At 55.6% G+C, this 22,704-nt stretch overlaps 4 protein-coding genes across 4 annotated transcripts; 1 reads left to right on the forward strand and 3 right to left on the reverse strand.

The window, feature by feature from the left end:
- Positions 1-718: 718 nt before the first annotated feature.
- Positions 719-7,698, reverse strand: VTJ04DRAFT_6955 (uncharacterized protein; the record flags this gene model as incomplete). The annotated part of the gene is made up of 21 exons (XM_069365231.1): positions 719-895; positions 977-1,951; positions 2,459-3,014; positions 3,072-3,108; positions 3,170-3,209; positions 3,273-3,466; positions 3,524-3,563; positions 3,619-3,694; positions 3,756-4,285; positions 4,347-4,519; positions 4,586-5,177; positions 5,233-5,487; positions 5,549-5,906; positions 5,964-6,041; positions 6,093-6,111; positions 6,172-6,676; positions 6,755-6,809; positions 6,867-6,954; positions 7,011-7,116; positions 7,187-7,286; positions 7,535-7,698. The coding sequence occupies 21 exons, from the start codon at positions 7,696-7,698 to the stop codon at positions 719-721; spliced, it is 5,118 nt and encodes a 1,705-aa protein (XP_069218979.1).
- Positions 7,699-8,737: 1,039 nt separating this feature from the next.
- VTJ04DRAFT_6956 (uncharacterized protein) lies at positions 8,738-9,686 on the reverse strand (the record flags this gene model as incomplete). Its single annotated transcript, XM_069365232.1, has 4 exons — positions 8,738-8,916; positions 8,974-9,498; positions 9,566-9,584; positions 9,645-9,686. 4 exons carry the CDS (start codon positions 9,684-9,686, stop codon positions 8,738-8,740), a joined length of 765 nt encoding a protein of 254 aa, XP_069218980.1.
- Positions 9,687-12,409: 2,723 nt separating this feature from the next.
- Positions 12,410-19,616, forward strand: VTJ04DRAFT_6957 (uncharacterized protein; the record flags this gene model as incomplete). Its single annotated transcript, XM_069365233.1, has 8 exons — positions 12,410-13,118; positions 13,175-13,385; positions 13,444-13,649; positions 13,712-13,918; positions 13,976-14,650; positions 14,707-18,344; positions 18,405-18,722; positions 18,783-19,616. 8 exons carry the CDS (start codon positions 12,410-12,412, stop codon positions 19,614-19,616), a joined length of 6,798 nt encoding a protein of 2,265 aa, XP_069218981.1.
- A 312-nt stretch (positions 19,617-19,928) lies between these two features.
- Positions 19,929-22,616, reverse strand: VTJ04DRAFT_6958 (uncharacterized protein; the record flags this gene model as incomplete). The annotated part of the gene is made up of 6 exons (XM_069365234.1): positions 19,929-20,027; positions 20,093-20,768; positions 20,825-20,857; positions 20,916-21,284; positions 21,343-21,745; positions 22,493-22,616. 6 exons carry the CDS (start codon positions 22,614-22,616, stop codon positions 19,929-19,931), a joined length of 1,704 nt encoding a protein of 567 aa, XP_069218982.1.
- Between the last annotated feature and the right edge of the window lie 88 nt (positions 22,617-22,704).

A 22,704-nucleotide genomic window follows, 5' to 3' on the forward strand; every position in this document is an offset into this window, starting at 1 on the left:
CAGTTGCCGAAGCTAGACTCTAGGTCTGTGTTGTTGGAAGAATACCCAAAGTACGCGAATAGAGATTATTCCTCTTTGCTGTTCACACACCTCAGGGACACCTAGCCGCACTCCTTAGCCGTTCCCTGGGTGCCTGGCAAGCTGTGGTGGTTCAAGCCAATTAACATTCTATTCGATGGCACTCAAGATTTGGCAGCGATCCCCCTATTCATTCTTATATATACCTATACGACCACAACTTCACTTAGCACCCAACTATTCACTTCTTCCCTTCCTCCTTTTTCTCCTGATATCCAACGGGCCTCCATGGTACTGCTTCCTCCGATTCTGAGGTCCCTAGAACTCAACCTCCGCACCATACACGTTCGACATGACCCACCTATACGCCTCCAGCCGTAGACAGATGTTCTCGCCCTGAATCACATCCAAGTAAACGAGCGCACGAGAACACACACGCCCCCAGTCTCTTCCATAACTTGCACTCTCCCTCCCGTGGACTCTCGTGTACAGACTATTGTAAAATGTTTTGGACTTGACTGGGAGTAAGCCCGGCAAACAAAGATGGGCCGGACTTGACCAACACATGCTTAAGAACAGAACCGACATCAATGAGAGTAGGGTACACAACATGAGATTATCATCTTCGCCTCAAGGAGCATAGTACATTTCGTTGTCGTGACAATCGAGTAGCTCATGGCCAGGACTGGATTCCTGGCGTCTAGAAATGACCATTAATAGGCTTCGGAACATAGAGCTCCTCCAGATACTTCTCCTCCTCCTCCGTCAGAACCTTGCCGTTTGCAGCGAGGGCCTCCTCCAGCCTCTCTAACTTGCTGAAGCCGATGATGGGGCTCGTGACGCGCTTGTTGATCCACGCAAGCGCAACATGGGAGATCTGTTGTGCAAGGTGAACTCTGGTCAGCATATTGTTGACGCAATAAAAGCAAGAAATGGTAGTTGTCAGGGGTTTACTTACAGGCCACTGACGCTTATCAGCAATCTCGACAACCCGTTTGATGATGCTAATATCTGGCTCGACCGTGCCGAGCGCGCCGGGCTGGTTCTCCTTCTCGCCCTTGCTGCGCGTGGTGGTGCCGTACTCCTCGGGCCGTCGCGCGAGGTGGCCGCGGCAGAGCGGCGCCCAGGGGACCAGGCCGACGCCCGTGTCGTTGCAGAAGCGGATCATCTCGCGCTCCTCCTCGCGGTAGAGCAGGTTGTAGTGGTTCTGCATGCTGATGAACTTTGTCCAGCCGTTCTTCTCGGCGACGAACTGCATGCGCGCAAACTGCGTCGCCCACATGCTGCTCGCGCCAATGTAGCGCACCTTGCCCGACTGCACCAAGTCGTGCAGCGCCTTCATGGTCTCCTCGATGGGCGTGTCGTAGTCGAAGCGGTGGATCTGCAGCAGGTCGATGTAATCCGTGTCGAGCCGCTTGAGCGACGCCTCGACCTGGTTGAAGATGGCCGCCCGCGACAGCCCGAACTTGTTGACGTAGTCCTTGGACTGCTTGAGCTGGTCCCGCACGAAGAAGCTGCGCATCTCGGGCTCCTCTCCCACGGCGAAGAAGCACTTGGTCATGATGATGACCTTCTCGCGGGGGATGTTGTACTTTTTCAGCGCCTTGCCCACGATGATCTCGGACGCGCCGTTCGAGTACGTGTTGGCCGTGTCCCACGTGTTGAGGCCCCGGTCATAGGCCGCCTTGAGCAGCGGGAGAGCCTCCTCCTCGGTGATCGCCCAGTCGAGAGTCTTCGGGTCGCCGAAGCTCATGCACCCGAAGATGGGCACCGAGACGCGAAGCCCGCTGTTGCCCAGCCGCCGGTACTCGACCTTGGTGTTCTCAAGAGACTCCCGGAGCTTGGGGGTGATCCAAGAATTCGCCATGGCGAGAGGTGCTGCTGGTTCAAAGTTACGAAAGAGGAGTGATGTATGCGAGCACGCGCGGTGGCTCTGGTTTCGTTGTTAGTCTTGTGAGGTTGGTGAGAGCAGTGCGTTTGAGAGACAGCCAGGGTTACTAACAGACAGCTCTTCAACTTTGTGGCTACGGTAATTATAGACGGGATCACCTTGTGTGGATATCAACCCCAAGATTCATGTACATTAATATCTCCGACCCCACTGCGGGGATAAGGGGCGTTAACCGGGCGGACATGGAGCCCCCGCGATGATGTGATCGGCTCCGTGTCCGTCACCGGTTTCGAGCGGCATCTCAGTTAGTGCAACCCGAAGTTTCCGTTGACATAGATATCCGATGAGACCACACTTGTATGCAGTAGGGGTTGCCATGACCACCCGAGCAACAGATATAACAAAACGAAGGCTAGCATGTGCAACAACATATATTATTCATTATCACTGACTCATCAATGAGAGGCTACCTACTTGTCCAGTTCTTGAGACCGGCACTACGATGGAGTTAACACATAAGTCCGTAGTGTATGGTTGCTGAAGTCTTACCATCTGATAGTAAATTCCCCGTTGGCTCAAAAGTGAGTTATGATCTCCCTGCTCAACCACCTTGCCCTCCGACAGGACAAAGATGACGTCAGCATTCCGAACCGTCGCCAGTCTATGGGCGACGACGACCATGGTGCGGTTCTTCTTGGTCTTCTCGAAGACCGCCTGAACCGCTCTCTCCGTGTCCGTGTCCAGGTTGGAGGTTGCCTCATCCAACAGGAGGAGACGGGGGTTGCGAATCAGGGCCCGGGCGATGGCGAGACGCTGTTTCTGCCCGCCGGACAACGTTACGCCCCTCGAGCCCACTTGGGTGTTGTAGCCGTCGGGAAGTGACATGATGAAGTCGTGGATCTCAGCATCGCGACAGGCCTGGTGGAGCTGTTCTTCGGTGGTGGATGCCTCGTCGACTCCGAGGAGGATGTTCTCCCGGATGGATCCGTCAAAGAGGTTTGCTTCTTGGGCGACAAGTGAGATCGCTTTCCGGTATGTGTTGAGACAAAGATTTGAGATGTCTAAGCCGTTACAAAGGACACTGCCAGAGTCGGGGGTGTAGAACCTGTTTCCGGTTGTTAGTGACACCCCTCTTACTGAAAACTGATGGGCACGATATTACCTCTCCAATAGCGAGATGACTGTTGTCTTTCCGCATCCTGAATAGAGTTAAAGTCAGTCATTTTCCCATATTGAAGGGGGCAGGGTTGGCTAACTTACCCGATGGGCCGACAATGGCAGCAAACTGCCCCTTTTTGATCTGGTCACAGTTATCCGTCAGACAAGTTCTCAGACTAAGGATAGACATGAAAGCAATTCTCACCTCCAGGCTAAGGTCACGTAGAACGGGTGTGTCTCGTGTCGGGTATCGGAACCAGACATCCTGGAACTGGATGCTCATCCCCATGTCGTCATCATCACGCTTTTCATTGTCCAGGGATTCCGGCTTGTTATCACCCTGGCCTGATCCCCTCATGCCGATAATCCGGCCAGCAGCAACTGATGCCATTGCGATATCTGTCTGGTAGTTAGGTCTGGGACCTTAGCTGACTTGGGGGGTATGAGATGGCTTACTTGGACCGTGGCTCAACCATCCTCCAGCTCCAATGCCGCCCTATACCTCAGCGTCAGCATGACTCCAACCAAGAATTGTAAAAGTTCGCACTTACCTGCAGGACAGCAATGTACACAATCATGTACTGGAACGAGGTATACTCAAGGTTCAACATCAGGCCTCCTCCGTACCTGACCGAGTCAGCAACACAACCCACAGCTTCAGGGGATCACCGATAAACACCCAACTTACCAGATCACAAACGCCATGCATAGCAGCGCCACGCTATCAGCCGCCGCAAAAACCAGCGTCGCCCATCCCGACTTCCAAAACGCCTGCCTGACATGCTCCCTCAGTAGCGTCTCATACCGGCGGATGATCGAGTCCTCGAGCGTCAGCGACGACACGGTGCGGAATGCCCCTATCGCCTCCGTCGCGAACCGCGCGCTCTCGGCAAACACGACGTTGTTCATCGCCTCGAACCGCGCTTCGTACCGGATCCTGAAGAAGGCGGCGGCCATGATCAGGGGCATTGACGAGCAGAGGGTGACTAGCGTGAGCTTCCACCCAAAGTAGAAAGCGAGAGCCAGACAACCGATCACGTTGAGGATGGAGATGACGACGAAGGCCATGTTGGTGCCCACGAGTTCTTGGAGTTGGCTGGGGTCGGTGGCTAGCTGTGCCGTCAGGGCGCCGGCCGAGTGGGCGTCGTGGTCGAAGAAGGAGATGGGTTTGGAGAGCATGTTGGTTAAGTACTCGCTGCGGTAGTAGTGGGTGACATCCTGGAAGTGATGTTAGTTTAGTTGGTAGCCCGTGGTCGACATGGGGCTGGATAATACTCACGAAGGCAATGCTTGAGGATGACCAGGCCAGAGCAAAATAGCTAACAGCAACGAAGCCGGCTAGAGCTACAAACATCAAACTCCAAAAGCTGGCTAGGCCGTAAAGCCATTCTCCCGGGATCTGGAAAAGAGTGAGCTCGGACGCGAAGAGATATGCCTGAAGTGGCTGACTGGCTGTGAAGCGGAGAACCATCCGTCAGTTGTATTTCGTGTTGATGATCTGTGGAGGGGACAACATACCTCCACCACCAAGAGCGCTGAGAAGCAGAATGGTGTACCACTTCTTCCTGTGCCTCTGCTCCCTTATAAGCAGGGAGAATATCCTCCAAAACTCTCTAGCTTTGGGTTTCTCCGCCGGGGTCTTCGAATCCGCGCTCTGGCTTTCTTCCGCTGCGTCGGTGGTGATTGTCGCCATGCTCTCCTTCTCCTTGACACCCTCCGAGTTGCTGCTCAACTCAGGCTTCTCAGCAATAGTCTCGGCCTCAACAGAAAGCTGCTGAGCAATGACCAAGCCAAAGTATGCACCTCCTTCGTCCTTCATGAGCTCGTCGTGCGAGCCCTGCTGCACGACCTTGCCGTTCTTGAGAACAACGATATTGTCAGCCTTCCTCACAGTTGCGAGTCGATGCGCAATCACGAGTGTTGTTCTGTTTTGTGAGACTTTATCCAAGGCCATTTGGACCTGTTGTTCGCTCCTGACGTCAATGCTGCTGGTTGCTTCGTCCAGAACCAGAATCTTGGGGTTCTTGACGATAGCCCGTGCGATGGCGAGGCGTTGGCGTTGGCCCCCGCTGAGTTTCATCCCGGCGTCCCCGACCATAGTTAAGTAGCCCTGGGCAAGTCAGTCGATGTGATTATAGGATTCTGCAACGTGAGGATCAGCTCACCTCAGGCAGACGATTGATGAATTCGTCTGCATAGGCCGCAGCGCAAGCCTGTTTTACCATCTCTTCTTTGACCTCAAGACTAGCATCCTCCCATTCAGTGCCGATGAGGCCGAATGCCACGTTGTTGAAGATGGTGTCGCTGAAGAGACATGGCTCTTGTTGAACCAAGCCAATTTGTGTCCGCCACCATTTGAGATCGATCTCTCTGAGTGGCCGACCTCCTGTTGTGATGAATCCATTGCGCCAGAATACGCTCTGCATGAGCGGTGTTAGCAAGCTCCCTTCTGGAAAATTCTCAGGAGATCATGCAACTCACAGGATGGCCGCTGTCCCAAGCTTCGATCTCGTACCATCTCTCCAGCAACCCAACGATGGTGCTTTTCCCCGAGCCAGAAGGCCCGACAAGAGCAGTTACCTTGCCAGCTGGGAGACGGAGGCTTAAGTTGTCCAGGACCTTGATGTGTGGTCTGGTGGCATACGCGAAGTTGACGTTCTCAAGGACGATATCCTCCGAGGCCGAAACTTCAGGGGCTTTGACGCCAGACTTGTCCGACCTCGGAGCATCGATGATTGTGTAAAAGATTGTGGCTGCGCCGGCGGCTCTCATGGCCGCAGAGAGGGGAGCGGTGATGCCGCTGATGGACGTCGTCATGAGCATGATGGACATCAAAACCCTGTGTCTGTGGTCAGCACGACCGAAAGACTTGGTTTTCATGTCACGGACAACCTACACAATGAGTGTTTCTGCTCCATGTGTTTCTGACTCCATGTACAGCTTGAGACCGTACCAAAACGAGAGAGCGAATGTGCTGGTCCGGGTTACTATCTGGTCTCATATGAGATGGTCATTGGCCGCGTACCTGTAAACTGCAAACTGGACTGTCATACGGGTCCGTTAGCATAGGGTGGCTCCAATATTACCTCAAGGAATTTTGTTACCTATTGCATGCTCGATCGCTACCACCGGAGACATCTTCAGCCCACGGCGACGAGATTCATCCACCCAAGTCGCATATCTCCGGGCCATCTTATCCCCTGCTCCACAGGCTGCCACCATGCGAATGGAGTTGAAGATCTCATTCGCAGTGGTCGACGCCTGAATATCGGCATGCTGCACCTCATTCAGCCGCTTAACGAGGAAAGGTGTGGTACCGGCGTAGGTGATGACAATCAAGACAAGGCCGCTGCTGGTGACCAAAGCCAGGGACCAGCTGTAGTACATCGCAATCAGGAAGGCAGAGAGAACAGTCGATACACACTGGACCAAAACCGAGAGCTTTTCGGATATCCCTGACTGTAAGGTACTTGCGGTGACAGTGATGATCGCGGCTGTTTGGCCCGGCGGGATGACGTCGAGTGTCGAGATGGGTTGCGCGAAGAGACATTTAAGGTACGCGAGCCTGATCCTTGCCGATATCCTCATGCTGCTGACTCGAAACCCGCTCTGGCGTAGTGAATCTTGTGAGTGACGGTTTATCATAACGCAGCATCCTCATGCTGTCGATGACGGAAACTAGCTCACATATGAGATATAATCCAAAACAAGCCTGATGCAAAACAGGCCGACAAGGTACAGCCTACGACATGTCAGAGGTTATGTTAGATAACTATGTTGTGAAGGCGTTTCGACTTACGCGCAAGTGTTGATAGCCCCCCTGAACAGGTCATACGTCGTCGAAGGCTCAGCGCTAAAGTACCCAGTGAAGGCGCCAACCATCCGACCTGAAGCTTTGGTCAGCAGATGCACCTAACATTGGACTTGGCATTCCGGTATTCACCAAAGATGATGTTCATGATCGGCATGGTGACGCCTGTCCCCAGTGAGGCCAGCACGGAGGCCGCGAGGACCAATCGTTCGACCCATGTTGAGAAGGAAAAGATACGCTGAGAAAGATTGAGATGCAAACGTTAGCACGGGTGGTGTTTGGTGTCTGGGGATGCGGCCTATGCTTACGACAAAGTCTCTGATGGCAGTTTTGTGTTCAGGCTTGAGAAGACTTCGCCTCTTCTTTGCCTCGGCGGGCTGAGGGTTCGCTGGTGTTGGCTGGGCCATCCTAAGGACGAGCCTCAGGAAGGTGTTGCTGTGGCTCTTCACCGCAACTGACTATTTTGGCATTCTGTTGTTGCCTTCAGGGGGCTGTTTGGATCCAGTTCAGTTGTGGCTTAGGCTGGGGCGTGGCGCAGGCCTCCTCCAGTCCCGGGCTTGGACACAGGATAACAGGAAGAAGCTGTGTCAATCTCAACTTTCTCCGCGTATTCTGAAGCAATGAATAATCTAGTCCGCCCTAAGATTGTCTCATACTCCAAGATGTTCTCCTGAGCTCGGGTCCCACCTAGAGTACCATTATCCGCCCGCCTAACCTGGAAGTTGTAACGACGGCGGAGGCTCCGGTGGACAGGGTCTTTGTCCCAGACTGCAGCCCCAGCTGGTACCGACCAGATGGGGACATACAGGGCTGCCGACATATCGGCGCGTTGGATGATTATCCTCAGACTTGACTCCAACAAGCTTTCGTCAAGTGCATGTTCATGCGGGGCGTTCCATGGCCAGGCCTGTGTAGCTCCGCGTCTACGCATGTGTCAATTTGCGACAATCAATCATCAATTTGCCCCCGCAAGGCTGTTGGGCGTGGTAGCAGTTCAGGGGGGTATGTTGATCTCAAGTGAGATCTTCCGGACATATTAATATTGAAACATTACTGACATAACCGGTGGTACATAGAGGGTGATGACGTTGATTCTTAGTTCAACGGTCGGGAACCGGCATCGGTACTTGGACGGGAGGACGGACGGGGCCTGCGGTAGCTATCCGGCACTACAGCCGTGTTGTTGCAAGGGATGGACGGCAGACAGCCCCGGCAACATCAACGTCGATGGGTCATTAGTAGGACGCGTAATCCCGGATAACTTCTCGGGGCCCATCGGCAACCGTACTTTGGCGAGTGCAACGTGCTAGTTATCGGCACGCGACAGCGGGAGGAAAAGGACAGCTCGTCTTGTCTAGACCTCAGACCCGTACAACCCTCTCATCTATCCATGAGAACTGTTTCTTTGACCTTCACCACGCGAAAGGGATTGGATCTCCTCTCCATAGATGGAAAGGTGACTGAAATGCTCAGAGCAAGGTCGTCGACCACACATGACAAGACGTGAACCGAATTTAGCCGCCTACCTGATTCATGAGCGCAAATGCATGGCAGTGGAGATTATTATATACTACCTGCGAACTTGGAGTCTGGAAATCGCCACGAGTTTGACGCATTCAAGGTACTGGGGGCACCGCAGGTTGGAGCCTGTCAATATTTAGGCCGAATCATGTTGATATGTCCGACCTGCTGGGGAAAACACCCACAATCTGCTTCATATTTTCCGACGTGAACGCAATATTCTGGGAAGATGTGGTGGCAAGTCCAAGATATGATAGTACAACAACCAAGAACAAACTTGAAGCACGAAACCAAAAACCACAGAAGTCAATCGAATCCAACAGGGTACCCGCCACATTTCAGCTATCAAGACCATAGGTTTTGATGGCATCCCGCACGACATCGGCAAGTTCCTTGATAGTCTCCTTATCCCGCGGCAGGGTGTGCCCCTTGGCATGGTCGAACATGTAGGCGGTGTCGGGGTTGCACACGTTGTAGAGCGCCAGCGAGCCATGAACATAGGGGTCAAGGGAGCCAACTGTGATTCAAGTGTCAAAGCATGATTCTGCAAGGGGCTCTGCTGAGACAAACATACTGATGTGACAGGTTGGGATGTCAATCATTTCTTCAGACTCGTCGCTGAGGATGATATTGTGCCTGTCCGGGTCGACGGGCGGCCACCCGGCGAAGAAGATGGCGTACTTGAACATGGGCTTGATGCCCTTCTTCTTGAACCTCCGCTGCTCGTGCAGAAGAAGCGTGGCGGCGACCGTGGCGCCTTCGGAGTAGCCGATGATGCCGTCGAAGGGGCCCTCGTCCTTCATGATCTTGAGGAGGTACTTGAGAGCATTGTCGGTACTCCTGTGAGTGGTGGCAATGCCTTCACGCATCAGCTCACGCATGGTGTCCTCAGGGGTTTCGCAGTCTGGAAAGTCACGGATCCGGCTGAGGATATCGTCCTGGTGCGTCTTCTCAACGTCCTTGTCGGGCTCGATGAAGCGGTAGTAAGGAGGATTGCCAAAGTACTCCTCGAATCCCTCCGGAGGCGTGGCTTTGCATGGGCCATGAATGAAGTGGAAGCTAGCCGTGCCATCCTCGAGGAGCTCTTTGACGAAAGGCGCTTTTCACACACATCCAAGTCAATACCAAGTGCAAGAGTGAGTCTGTCAGAGTGAACGAATGCTCACCTAATTGAACTTGAAATTTCTATTCAGATGTCAGTTGAAGTGCCCTTAGAGGGTGTGATCATAAACCAGGTTCACTTACATCGGCGCTTCCATAGGCGCCAGGCAAGCAAAGAAACCTCATCTTGGCTGCTGTGAAAGGTGAAGTTCCCCTGATTGGCAATGAAGGCCTTTGCTACGTCTTCTCTGTTGCAATGATTATGTTCACTCGGTAGGCATCCGAGGTGAACGAGCGGGATCTCCGTTTCACCAGCAGATAGATGAGGAGGAAGATGCAGAGTGACGAGAACGAGATTGTTGTACGAAATTCTGGGTTTGGAGATCAGTACCTGGAACTTGGGACCGGTGGTTGCAGCTATTTTACGACTCCTCCTTCACACCCTTCAAGGAGATACGCCATGAAGGTGACAGCAATCCATGTAGGGCACACTATAACATGGACCATAGTTCCCTCCACATGAATGGAGTATGAGCCTCGGGTATGCGGAACGAACAGAATATTACCAGGAAGACATAATCTGGGGTAGGAGAAGCAGCGAATTTCCACTATTACCTGGTTCAGGGGCAAGCCCCCCAAGGCACGGCTGTACCAGCGCCGGGGCGCTCATATTACGCAGATACCGTGTCTATGAAACATGCGTCCCTTTATCAAAATTAAGTGCCGTTCCGTTGAAGTCCGCAATGTTAATTATCTTGACATGATGGACGCGCAAGCAGAGGTGCATGCAGTGGGTCAGGCAACGGGAGGAGGCTCCGGAGGGGATCTAGGCTGTGATGATAGCCGCCCGGATATCTGAAATCGGAAGTACACGCGAACTCTCACATGAAGGCTCCTGAGTCCGTACGAACCTGCTGTTACATGAGGTAGTCAATGGGAGGTGAGAACCGGGCAGCCGGAGGAAGATTGGAAGAATTGGGGAGGCGTCCATCGGCATTAGACGCCGGCTTCCATGTGGAAGAAGTGATCCGGCCCGAGAAATCGAGAAGAAGAAACAAGTGCATAGTCTGTGATATGCCAACAGCCGATGAAGTGTGCCGTAGCGCCGGAACGTTAGATGGGGCTTCGTAGAGCGTGGTACCGGACCTTGTACAAGATGCCGTTGCTTCGAATTTACCTTACTTCGGATCAAGCAAGCCAGAGCCAAGCACCGAGTCGGGGTACACAACAGCCTGCAGTCAACATACAGGGCAGAGTGACAACTCCTCCTAAAAAGCTTGGATTAATCCCAAGAACCACCTCACGTAAGAAAGAGAGACAACAAGAACAGCTGCTGTACCTGTGGTTGTGAGCCTGTGTACCGATTAACAAGGCAAGGTGACATGGTGTTTGTCGGGCGACAATAAGGATGAGATGATACCCCAGAGTTCTTCACGATCAACATAGGTCAGGTACCTGACTATCTACCTTCAGGTATGTCAAGTCCTTCCTGTTGTGATTGAGAAAGCACCTAGCCTGGAACGGCGCGAGGGTGTCTCTTGTCGCGAGAGGGGTGCCAATATCATGGCCCGGAATTTTGCCGTTGTAACGCATCTTCACGGGTGAGGTGGTATCTGTCTCTGGAGGCTATTCCTACCCCAGATTTTATGCGAGGGTCGAGGATCGGCCGGGAGCCGAAGCCAAGTACCGACTGCCTACCTGACCTAGTAGTAATGGCAGGTATCATCCAGCCCACGTTTTGACGCTCGCCTTGGCCCCGGATCAGGTAGTAGCCCGGGAAACCACATGTCTGGGGCTGGCGGTAGTTGCCCCGCTGTATCACCATGGTCGGCTCCGGAGCAGATGGTGAGGCAACTCGATCCGGGAAGTAAGTACGAAGGTAGCTGCAGTGGCTGCTGCACCCCACGCCATTCTCTTCTCCTGTATCGGGGATAGACCCTTGATGGATGTCTTTTGCTCCTCCACTTCCAATTTTTAACCCGCAATGGCTACAGCAGAAGAATATCCTGTCCACGACATTAACCGGGAGCATTAACGATGGCTGCGTCATGGAGGAGCCAAGAACAAGCTATACACATATTCCCCGAGACAATGGCGCCGGAGGATACACTTCATGCCATGCCAGATTATTGTCTCCTCTCCCCACGCGCCGAGTTTCCGTGTGCTCATCTATTATCTCTGTTTCCATGACGCATACCGGTACCAGGTCTTGACGTCCATGAGGCCATCAGGATCCCGCGATGGCAGGGCTATTCACGTGGAGACGATTTGCCCCTATCGACTTCTTCAGCCCCATAGGTCCTGGGAATTGTGAGATACGACAGGTGGACGCCGGTCGTCGTGATTTGTTGTGGATATGGTGGGATGGGGCTGCCATCTTTCTATCTCTGCCCGTGCCGAAAGCCCCAGCCGACAATAACGTTCCTCCAACGCGATATTGAGTCGCGCAAATTGACGCATAGTCCATGCTTCCGAGGTACGGGCTTCGTCACCTAATCTAGCAGTGTGGTGAGCATGCTCCGCGTTCCGCTACCCCGAAGTATGCACCCATCATACCGTCGGCGACGACAAGGAACTTTCCGGGTTGTCCCTGAGCCCCTGCATCGGGGGAGGCGGGAGGGATCTGATATCCACCTGAGGCATGTGAAGGGACCATTGTAGAGGATGGTTGTTGACAAGCGGAGAAGAGGCTTGGGTATTGCCCTCCCCAAGCATAATATTTATTTAAGCCTCTGGATTTCTGTCGCCTATGTCCAAGGTCTTTCTGGATGGTATCGATGGCATGGAACCACGCCCCGTCTTTGCCAGCCCTTGGACAGTTTGATGCTCTCCATAGCCCCTAAGGCTGAAGCAAATTCGTGGCGCCATCGACCGCCAACTTCACCCCTTCCTACCTCCCTTTCTTGATCATGGCGCCCATCGCGATAACGCCTGACAATAGCTCCACCGGGAGTCCAACGCGCGAGAGCCCAACGCGCGAGAGCGTTGGTGACTACTTTGCCGTCCAGCACCCAGGCAACTACGCCAACACCCACAGCCGTCCCGACGGCTACTCGAGTAGCCACTCCAACGGGAGCTCCAGCGGAAGCACGGATGGCTACTTCAATGGCCATAGAAGTGGCCGTTCCAATGGACACACTAACGGCTTCACCAACGGATCCAGCCATGGCTCCCAAAAACCAATGCCCATTGCCATCGTCGGTATGGCTTGCCGCATGCCCGGCAACGTCTCCACGCCTGCCGAGTTCTGGGAACTCTGCGCTAGGGCCCGGACTGGATGGACAGAGATTCCCAAGGAGAGGTTTGACAGCTCTCGCTTCCACCATCCAAACCCCGGAAAGGGCGGCACTTTGAATCCCGTGGGCGGAAACTTCCTCAATGTCGATCTCGCTGCCTTCGATGCCCCGTTCTTTGGTCTTACCGAAAAGGAGGCCATCTCCATGGATCCGCAGCAACGGCTCCTCCTTGAGTGCACCTTCGAAGCTCTCGAGAACGCCGGTATTCCCAAACACTCCATCGTGGGCAAGAATGTCGGCGTCTTCATCGGCGGTTCGTTCGCCGAGTACGAATCCCATCTGTTCCGGGACTCCGACACCATCCCCATGCATCAGGCGACAGGTAAGCGACATCTCAGGCTTGTTTCGCTGTGCTGGTCTATTAACGGACTCCAACAGGCTGTGCCTTTGCTATGCAATCGAATCGCATCTCCCACTTCTTTGACCTGAGAGGACCAAGTTTCACCGCCGATACGGCATGCTCGTCGAGCATGGTTGCCGTTCATCTGGCTTGCCAAAGCCTGAGGGCTGGAGAGACCAGCTGCGCTCTTGTCGGCGGGTGCCACCTCAACATGCTCCCCGAGTTCTGGATCTCCTTCTCGACATGCAGGTATGCACAGCTCGATAGTAATACGCACAGTTTGACATCGTTACTGATTCCTCCACAGACTGCTGTCTGACACCGGCCGCTCTATTGCCTTCGATGAGAGGGGCACCGGGTTTGGCCGTGGTGAAGGATGCGGCATGCTCGTGCTGAAGCCCCTGGATCAGGCGATCCGAGACAACGACTCCATTCGTGCCGTCATCGTCAACACTGGACTGAACCAGGACGGAAAGACACCCGGTATTACCATGCCGAGTGGAGCAGCGCAGGGTGAGGCTTGGATTCCGTCTGGCTTTCTCATGCCGTCCCGCTGGACTAACACGTTCATCCAGAGGAACTCATCAAGCAGGTTTACCGGAATGCCGGCATTGATCCAGCTGATTGTGGCTTCGTTGAAGCCCATGGAACCGGCACGAGGGTGGGAGATCCAATTGAGGCCACGGCAATCAGGAATGTTCTGGGCCAGAAGAGGACGGCACGGGACCCCTTGTGGATTGGTTCCGTGAAGTCAAACATTGGCCATCTGGAGGCTGCTTCAGGTATGGATTGTATACGCAGAATGATGATCGCCAGGCCTCAATACTAACATATCAAAGGAATCGCTGGCATTATCAAGGCGGCGTTGATGCTTGAGCGCGGCTTCATTCTGCCCAACTACGACTTCAAGCACCCCAACCCCAAGATCCCATGGAAGGAGTGGAACTTGAAGGTGCCCACCGCCCAGCGCCCATGGCCGAGAGGGAAGAAGTACATCAGCGTCAACAACTTCGGCTTCGGTGGCACAAACGGCCATGTCGTGTTGGAGGCTGCTCCATTCCGCAAACAAAAGGCGCCATTGGCAGGCTTTGAGTCTCCGGAGAAGCCGCACCAGGGCCGCAAGCTCTACGTCATGACGGCCAACGACAAGACGAGCTTGACCCAAGTGCTGAAGAACCTCGTCGTCTACCTCGAACAGCGCCCCGAGTTCTTCCAGAAGGACCTCACCAACAACCTCGCCTACACTCTTGGCCAGCGTCGGTCTCATCTCCAGTGGAGGGCCGCGATTCCCGCCATGAACTCGTTTGAGCTTATCGAGGCCATCAATGCCGAGAAATTCACTCCCGGGAAAGAGACTGAGCCTCTGAGGATTGGCTTCATCCTCACTGGCCAAGGCGCTCAGTGGTACGCCATGGGCAGGGAGCTCTATGAGCAATACCCGGTCTTCGCCCGTGCCATTAAGCGGGCCGACGTATGCTTGACCAAGGTCCACGGCGCCCACTGGTCCCTTATTGGTATGTACCTCTTTTCTTCCATGTTGAACATCCAGAAGCTTACAATGCGGTGACAGAGGAACTTGGTCGCGACGCGAAGACGAGCAAAGTCAATGAGGCTCACATCAGTCAACCGTCATGCACGGCCATTCAGCTTGCCCTCATTGACCTGCTCCGGTCTTGGGGCATCCGCCCAACGGCTGTTGCTGGCCATTCGAGCGGTGAGATCGCTGCGGCATACGCTGCGGAGATCATCGACTTTGACACCGCAATGACTATCGCCTACCACCGCGGCCGGCTCATCCCGATCCTCAAGGAGAAGCACCCTGAACTCCGCGGCCGCATGATGGCAGTTGGCGGGACCAAGGAAGAGTTCCAGCCCATCCTCGACAACCTCCAGGCCAGGGAAGCCCGGATTGCTTGCTACAACAGCCCGACAAGTCTCACCATCTCCGGCGACGAACCTGCCATCGCCGAGCTGGAGAAGATCTGCGAGGAGAAGCAGACCTTCCACCGACGCCTGGTCGTCGATGTGGCCTACCACTCTCACCACATGAACCTGGTCGCCAAGGAGTACACCGCGTCCCTCGCCAATCTTCCTCCTCCGGTGCCAACCGATATCCGCTTCCACTCGTCGCTCCTCGGCCGCCTTGCCGATGGCACCGAGCTTCAGGCCAACTACTGGGTCGAGAACCTCACCTGCGCTGTGCGGTTCTCCGAGGCGGTCCAGAGTATGCTTGAGCCAACAGGAGAGCACAAGTATGGCGTCAACATGCTGGTTGAGCTTGGCCCGCACTCGGGTCTCCAGGGCCCAATCAAGCAGATCCTCAAGGAGGTCGGCGGTACGGCTCCCAAGATCCCGTACGCCTCAGCGCTGATTCGCAAGCGCGACGCGGTCGAGACGGCCTTGGAGCTCGCTGCTACTCTGTTCACCAAGGGCGCCAACCTCGACTTCGCCGCCATCAACTTCCCCGTGCAGCCGATCAAGCCGCCTGTCTTGCTGACGGACCTGCCCCGGTACCCATGGAATTACTCGAACAAATATTGGCAAGAGTCGCGGTTCACAAAGCTGCACAAGCACGCCCCTGGGGGAAGAAGCGATATAATCGGCACCATGGCAAACTACTCCAGTGATCTGGAGCCGACGTGGCGCAACATCGTCCGCCTGGACGATCTCCCCTGGCTGCGGCATCACAAGATCCAGTCACTGACGGTGTTCCCCATGGCCGGCTTCGTCGCCATGGCCATCGAAGCAGCAGCCCAGCGGGCGGCGAACCGGGATGCCAAGTTTGATAAGATCGAGCTTAAGGAGATTTCCATTGCCAAACCCCTCGTCATTCCAGACAAGGACGTCGAGGTCACCATCACCCTGCGTCCTCGCCGTGATTCCCCGTCCGACATCTGGGACGAGTTCCGGATCTGCTCGTACACCAACGACCAGGGCTGGACCGAGCACTGCTCTGGGTTCGTTTCTGCGCAGGAGACGGACCAGAACGACGTCGACAGCGCCAGGAAGACTGAGAACGCCAAGGCGCGTCTCCGGTCTCTCTTGTCCCAGGAGTCGGATGCTACAACCATCACCACCAGCACGATGTACGACAAGCTGTCCGAACTGGGCGTCGCCTATGGCCCGACGTTCCAGGGCTTGACGAGCTGCCGTGCCACAGACACTCGTGCTGTCGGCAATGTCGTGGTTCCAGACATTGCCAAGGAGATGCCGAATGGCTTCGTGGCTAACACCATCATTCAGCCCGCCTTCCTCGAGTCGCTGATCGAGATGTACTGGCCTATCCTTGGAGCCGGCCGGCGGGACATCGGAACCATTTACCTGCCCTCTGCCATGGACCGAGTCACTGTTTCTCTTGATGTCGCCCAACTGGCCAAACAACCCGGGGTTTCGGTTCGGGCGCTCTCGGAGGGCGACGTTCCCTCAGGCAAGCCAGTGGCCACCAAGGTCAACGTCACCGCCGTCTCGGACAACCTCGACACCCTCGTCTCCATCCACGGCCTCACCATTTCTCCCATTCTCGACAATGAGGCTCAGGCAGATGTTGTGGCTCCTCGGGAGCTCTGCTACAAGACGGAGTGGGAGCCGATCCTCCAGGGCGACAACGAGAGCGAACTGCTTCCAGAGGACGTGGATGTCGTCATCATCCACGAGGACGACATCTTCCAAAACCTCGTCGCCATTGGCTTGGCAAACGCCATTGAGAAGGCGACTGGCAAGCTGCCCGACTTCGGCCCGTTGGGCTCGGTCGACGGTGCGGGCAAGACCGTCATCTTCCTGAGCGAGCTGCACAAGCCGCTGCTGTCCGCACTCACGCCCGAGCAGTTCGAGAGCTTAAAGAAGCTTCTGACGTCTGCCGCCGGCGTTCTCTGGGTGGTCCGCGGTGCCTACGACAAGGCCACAAACCCCGACGCCAACATGGTGACTGGCCTCAGCCGAACCATCCGGTCCGAGACCGCCATGAAGTTTGCCACACTCGACATGGACGGCCACACCCACCTCTCGGAAGAAGACACCGTCAACGCCGTCATGAAAGTCTTCCGCGCCGTGTTTGGCTCCTCGTCCTCCGCGACGGGCGAACTGGAGTTCATGGAACGGGGCGGTGCCTTCTTCACGCCACGCATCGTCCACGACCGCGAGATGGACGAGTACGTCTTCCAGCGGACCAACCCTTCCGCCCTGCAGCCGACGCCGTTTGGAGAGAACAACCGCGCGCTGAGGATGCAGATGTCCGTAGCTGGCGGGCTCGACACGATCCACTTCGTCGACGATCCCGCGGTGGAGCAGCCCCTGAGCGCCGATGAGGTCGAGATCGAGGTCAAGGCCATTGGTTTGAGCTACCGCGACGGTCTCGCGGCAAAGGGCCAGATTCCTCTCTCCAGCGCAGGCATCGAGGCCAGCGGTGTCGTCACGGCTGTGGGCTCTGACGTCGTCGGGTTCCAGGTCGGCGACCGTGTCGCTGCCTTCACCCCGCAGGGCGCCTACGCGACACGGACACGGACAAAGGCGTCCCTTGCCTTCAAGCTGCCCAAGGACATCACGTTCGAAGCCGCCGCGAGCCTGCCCCTTGCCTACGTCACGGCTTACTATGGCCTGGTTGAACTTGCCCGGCTCAACGAGGATGACAAGGTCCTCATTCACTCTGCCGCCGGTTCCGTGGGCCAGGCAGCCATCAACGTTGCTCAAATGATCGGCGCTGAGGTGTTTGTGACTGTCGGCAGCGCTGAGAAGGAGGCCCTGTTGGTGGACGAGTTCGGGCTGGCGGAGGACCACGTCTTCTACAGCCGCAACGGGTTTTTTGGCGACACCATCCTCCAGGCCACCAACGGTCGCGGGGTGGATGTCGTTTTGAACTCCCTCACCGGAGATGGACTGCGCGAGTCGTGGAGGTGTCTCGCCAAGTTTGGCCGCTTCGTCGACATTTCGAGGCGCGAGTCCGGCTCCAAGACGCGGCTTGAGTTGGATACCGTCGACAACAATGCCAGCTTCACGTCTCTCGACGTCCTCACTCTGCTGGAGGAACGCCCCAAGGTTGTCAAGCGCGTGCTGGCGGATGTTGCGCAGACGTTGCGGTACGGTAAGGTCAAGCCGGCCACGCCCATCACCAAGTTCTCCATCTCGGACGTTGAGGAGGCTTTCAAGGCCCAGCAGACTGGAAAGACGCTTGGGAAGCTCGTTGTTGTGCCCGATGCAAACGATATTGTCAAGGTAAGTCAATTTTCTCTTCCAATTGAACTTGGGCATGACAACTGACATGGAAACTCTTAGGCCGCGCGTTCGACAAAGGCAGAGACCCTCTTGCGCCCCGACGCAACCTACGTGCTGGTCGGTGGTACCGGTGGTCTTGGCCGGAGCATGGCCCGTTGGATGGCTTCCAAGGGCGCAAAGACCATCGTCCTGGTGTCTCGCAGCGGTTCTGTCAAGGGTCGCGTCAAGGAGCTCGTTGATGAGCTTGCCAGCCAGGGCGTCAGCGTGGTCGTGCGTCCCTGCAATGTGGCAGACAAGCAAGATGTGGATGCGCTCATCTCTAGCTTGAGCGATCTGCCTCCTATTCGTGGAGTGGTCCATGGTACCATGGTCCTCAGGGTAAGTCAACAATGACGCTTCCCGAATGTTGCGCGACGAGACAGCTAACCCCAGATGCAGGACGTCCTCTTCGAGAAGATGACATGGGATGACTACTACCAAGTCATCGAGGGCAAGGTCCTTGGTGGCTGGAACATCCACAACGCGTTGGCAAACACGCCGCTGGACTTCTTCGTGGCCATCTCCTCCGCCGCCGGCGCCGTCGGCAACCGCGGACAAGCAGCGTACAGCGCAGCGAACTGCTTCCTCAACGGCCTCGTGCAGCACCGCCTCTCGCAGGGTCTTCCCGCCTCCTCGCTCGACCTCACCGCCGTCTCCGACTCAGGTTATCTGGCTGAAGACCTCGAGAAGGCCGCCGAGGTGGCCCGCAACCTGGGCAGCGACACCATTTGCGAGCGCGAAGTGCTCGCGCTGCTCGCCGCCGCCATCGACGGCACTTTGGCGAGCGCCTGCAACGGCCACACCATTACCGGCATGCGCATCACAGCGACGCTCCGTCCGTTCTGGACTGACGACGCCAAGTTCGTCGCCATGCGTCTCGCGGCCGAGGAAGAGGCGGCCGCTCTCAACGCGTCGGCGGGTACCGCCACCATCTCGTTCGGTGCTGCGCTCCGGGCGGCGACGACCCGCGCCGAGGCCGAGGACGCTGTGTGCCGCGGCCTCGTGGACAAGATCACATCGGTGCTGATGATGGAGAAGGACGAACTCGATGTGACGCGCTCGCTGTCGCACTACCCGCTCGACTCGCTCGTGGCCATCGAGATCAGGAACTTTATCACGCGGGAGTTTGAGGCGAATCTGCAGGTGCTCGAGCTGCTGTCGAGCGGGTCGACGCAGATGCTGGCCAAGTTGGTGTGTGATAAGAGCAAGATTGTTCCGTCTTCGCTTCAGTAGAGGGGAGGGAGTAGGGTGATGTGGCTTTTTTTACTTGGTTTGATTTGGGAGTTTTGTCTTGTGTTTCTGTTTTGACTGGTACCCCTTTCACGCAGTATCATGTTTGGTCTTCGATTCGGTTCACATGTATATTGCTTGGTTTACATCTGGATACCTGATCTTTGAAGTATATTTCGCACTTCATCTTGGCTCAAGATCTGCTATTATGTGGTTCCCACTTCCTGGTCACCGAGTCCCTGCCATGTTAACGCCCCCGCCCTGACGATATGCCTCTACTCCTTTGCTCCGCCCAACAGGTGTGGGTTCTGGTTGCTATGATTCTGACTCCGCATGTTCTGCCGTAGCAACGGCCGGTGCAGAGGATTCCTTATTATTAGTTGGAGATGGAGGACTGTCCACAGGGACATTAACCTAGACGACGTCATCAGTCACCATGTAATATCGACAACCCGGCCTGTACCGACGAGTGATCTCACCTTCAGATTCCCAGCCTCGATCTCCCGCTCAAGCTCTTCAAGCCTGCTCTTCTTCTTATGGCTCTTCCAAGCAGGGAGGCCAGAGTCAAACACCTCGTCCAGCTCCTCGAGCGTAAACCCCTTCGTCTCCGGGGCCATCAGGAACATGTGGATCAGCGCAGCAGCATTGAAGGCGCCAAAGACATAATACATCCTGTAAGAGATGTTCCACAAGAGCGGCGGGACAGCGAAAGCAAGCGCCATGTTCCAGAACCAGTTGGCGGCCGTTGACAGCGACACGGCCTTTGCGCGGATCTTGCTCGGGAAGATCTCCGCAGGGTATGTCCACGAGACGGGACCCCAGGTCGTAGCAAACGTGGCCACGAAGAGGTACGAGCACGACACAATGGCCGACGACACGGGCCGGTTGTCCAAGACGAGCCAAGTGATGTCGCTGTTCTGCGGCGTGCGGGTGGCGTCGGTGTTGGGTTGTCCGTAGTACTGCTGCAGTGCGCCAGAGATGAAGAGCCATGTCATCATGCCAAAAGAGCCGAGGAGGAGGGAAGGGCGTCGGCCCCATTTGTCGAGAAACAGGATGGCTGGTAGCGTCAGGGCCACGTTGATGACGTACTGGATAGAGGCGGTGGCCAGGGGAGAAGCGATTTGTGCGCCCTCCATAATGTAAACGATGTAGTACCTGGGATGGTCAGTGCTAATAATGGAAAGCTCCGGCGTTCTGACTTAGGCACATACATCATGATGTTCATACCCGACAGCTGTGACCACCTGTTAATAGTCACTCCTGAGTTAGCCATTTAACAGACACGGGGGGAGGAAGCCTTACATCTGAATACTCATGCCTAGGATCAACCGCTTCAGCATCCTCGGCTGTACCATGACCTTCACAGAAGATACGGCCTGCTCGTGCTCGAACCGCAGCGCTTCTTGGATCTCTCGGTATTGCGCCAACACCTTGGTGTTGTTGATATCCCCATTACCATGCAGGTTGGCCAGCACGCGGATGGCCTCATCCCACCGGTCCTTGGACGCCAGCCACCGTGGGCTGTAAGGGAAGAAGAAGAGACCGACAAGAAGCACCACAGCCGGCACCATTTGCACGCCCCAGGGAATGCGGAATGCGGCTGTTGGCTGGTTCGGGTCCTTGGGGCCACCGCCGACAAGCTCGGCGGCGGCGAATTGGATGAAAAACTGGCTGGTTAAAGCGTCAGTTGCGAGTCCTGAAGACGGACAGACTTCCGACAGGCACATACATGAGAATACCCCAAGTGATAGCCCACTGCTGCAGCGAAACCACCCTGCCCCGAATCTCCTTTGGGGCAATCTCCGACTGGTAAACCGGCACGATGGACGACGCAATCCCCACGCACAACCCACAAACCACCCTCCCGATACACAGCATGGCAACGTTTTGAGCCGTAGCCATGAGGATAGATCCAACGATCCACAAAACGCACGAGAACTGCAGAGCCACCTTCCGAGAGTAGCGGTCAGCCACGAGCGATGACATCAGCGATCCCACCAGACTGCCGGCAGGCATTGACGCCGTTATGCCGCCCTGCGCGTACGACACGGGGTTGTTGAAGTAGCGCTTGTAGGCCTGTGTGCCGAGGACGCCGGACATGGAGCTGATGTCGAAGCCAAAGAGGCCGCCGCCTATGAGGGCATTGTGAGCGAAACAGGTCGTCTGGCGGCTAGACTCCTGGGCGTTTTGCCTGATGGAATGAGAACGTACCTATGGCGGCGAACCCGCAGATGAAGTACACATTACTAGCTTGATACATGGTGCCCAGTCGTGTACAGTAATTAAGGTAAGAAGCCGTGGACGATCAAGCCAGGAAACGACTTGTGAGCAGCTAACCACAAGCAACTAGGGGCTGACTTCAGAATATAAGCTCAGTCCCAGAGGGCAGGGTAAAGAGATTGGTTATGACGCAACCGTGACTAGAATCACTTGGGCTGCTGGTAGGTACAGACGATACGGATCACGCTCTCGATCAGAAATTTCTGGATTCGATGACGAGACGAGATGATCATGGTTTTATACCTTTTAACCCAAAGCTCGAGATGCATCATCTCCGGAACCCCTCCTACTCCGACCCATACAATGCATGTCGCCGAAAAGCAGGGGCATGATTGCCTGCTCTCTCGCCTTGTTCCAGGCAGGAGATATGATGGCCATACCTGGGGTTGCACGACTGGATGTTGCGCTTCCCAGCAGCGTGGATATGGAGGTACTAAATCTAGCCATCTTCGGGTCATTGGCGCTCCGACCTGGCCCCCTGATCCGGAAGAGCCCAGGCCGCAGCATGCTGGTGTCCATGGAATTGAAGGACTGTGTCTGGGGTATGATTCATAGAGGCATTAAATATTCGAGGCGATGCGAGGTGGAGCAACACTTACTCAGAAACCGTCCTTCGAAAACGCTCAGATGTTCCAGCCCATAGTCGTGTCGACCGGGATTCGGGGACATGACGCACGGCAGGATCCGACGAGTGCTGGCTTCGGCGACCCCAAGAGGGATCATAGTTGCAAACTTGTGGTCTTCGAGAGACCAACATTGTCTTTACCTAGGTAGACACTCCGGATAGGTCAAGTCTTCGGTCTTCCATTTG

The sequence above is a fragment of the Mycothermus thermophilus genome, assembly GCF_041956435.1.
Source record: "Mycothermus thermophilus strain CBS 625.91 unplaced genomic scaffold VTJ04scaffold_4, whole genome shotgun sequence".
NCBI classification, from domain to species: Eukaryota; Fungi; Ascomycota; class Sordariomycetes; order Sordariales; family Chaetomiaceae; genus Mycothermus; species Mycothermus thermophilus.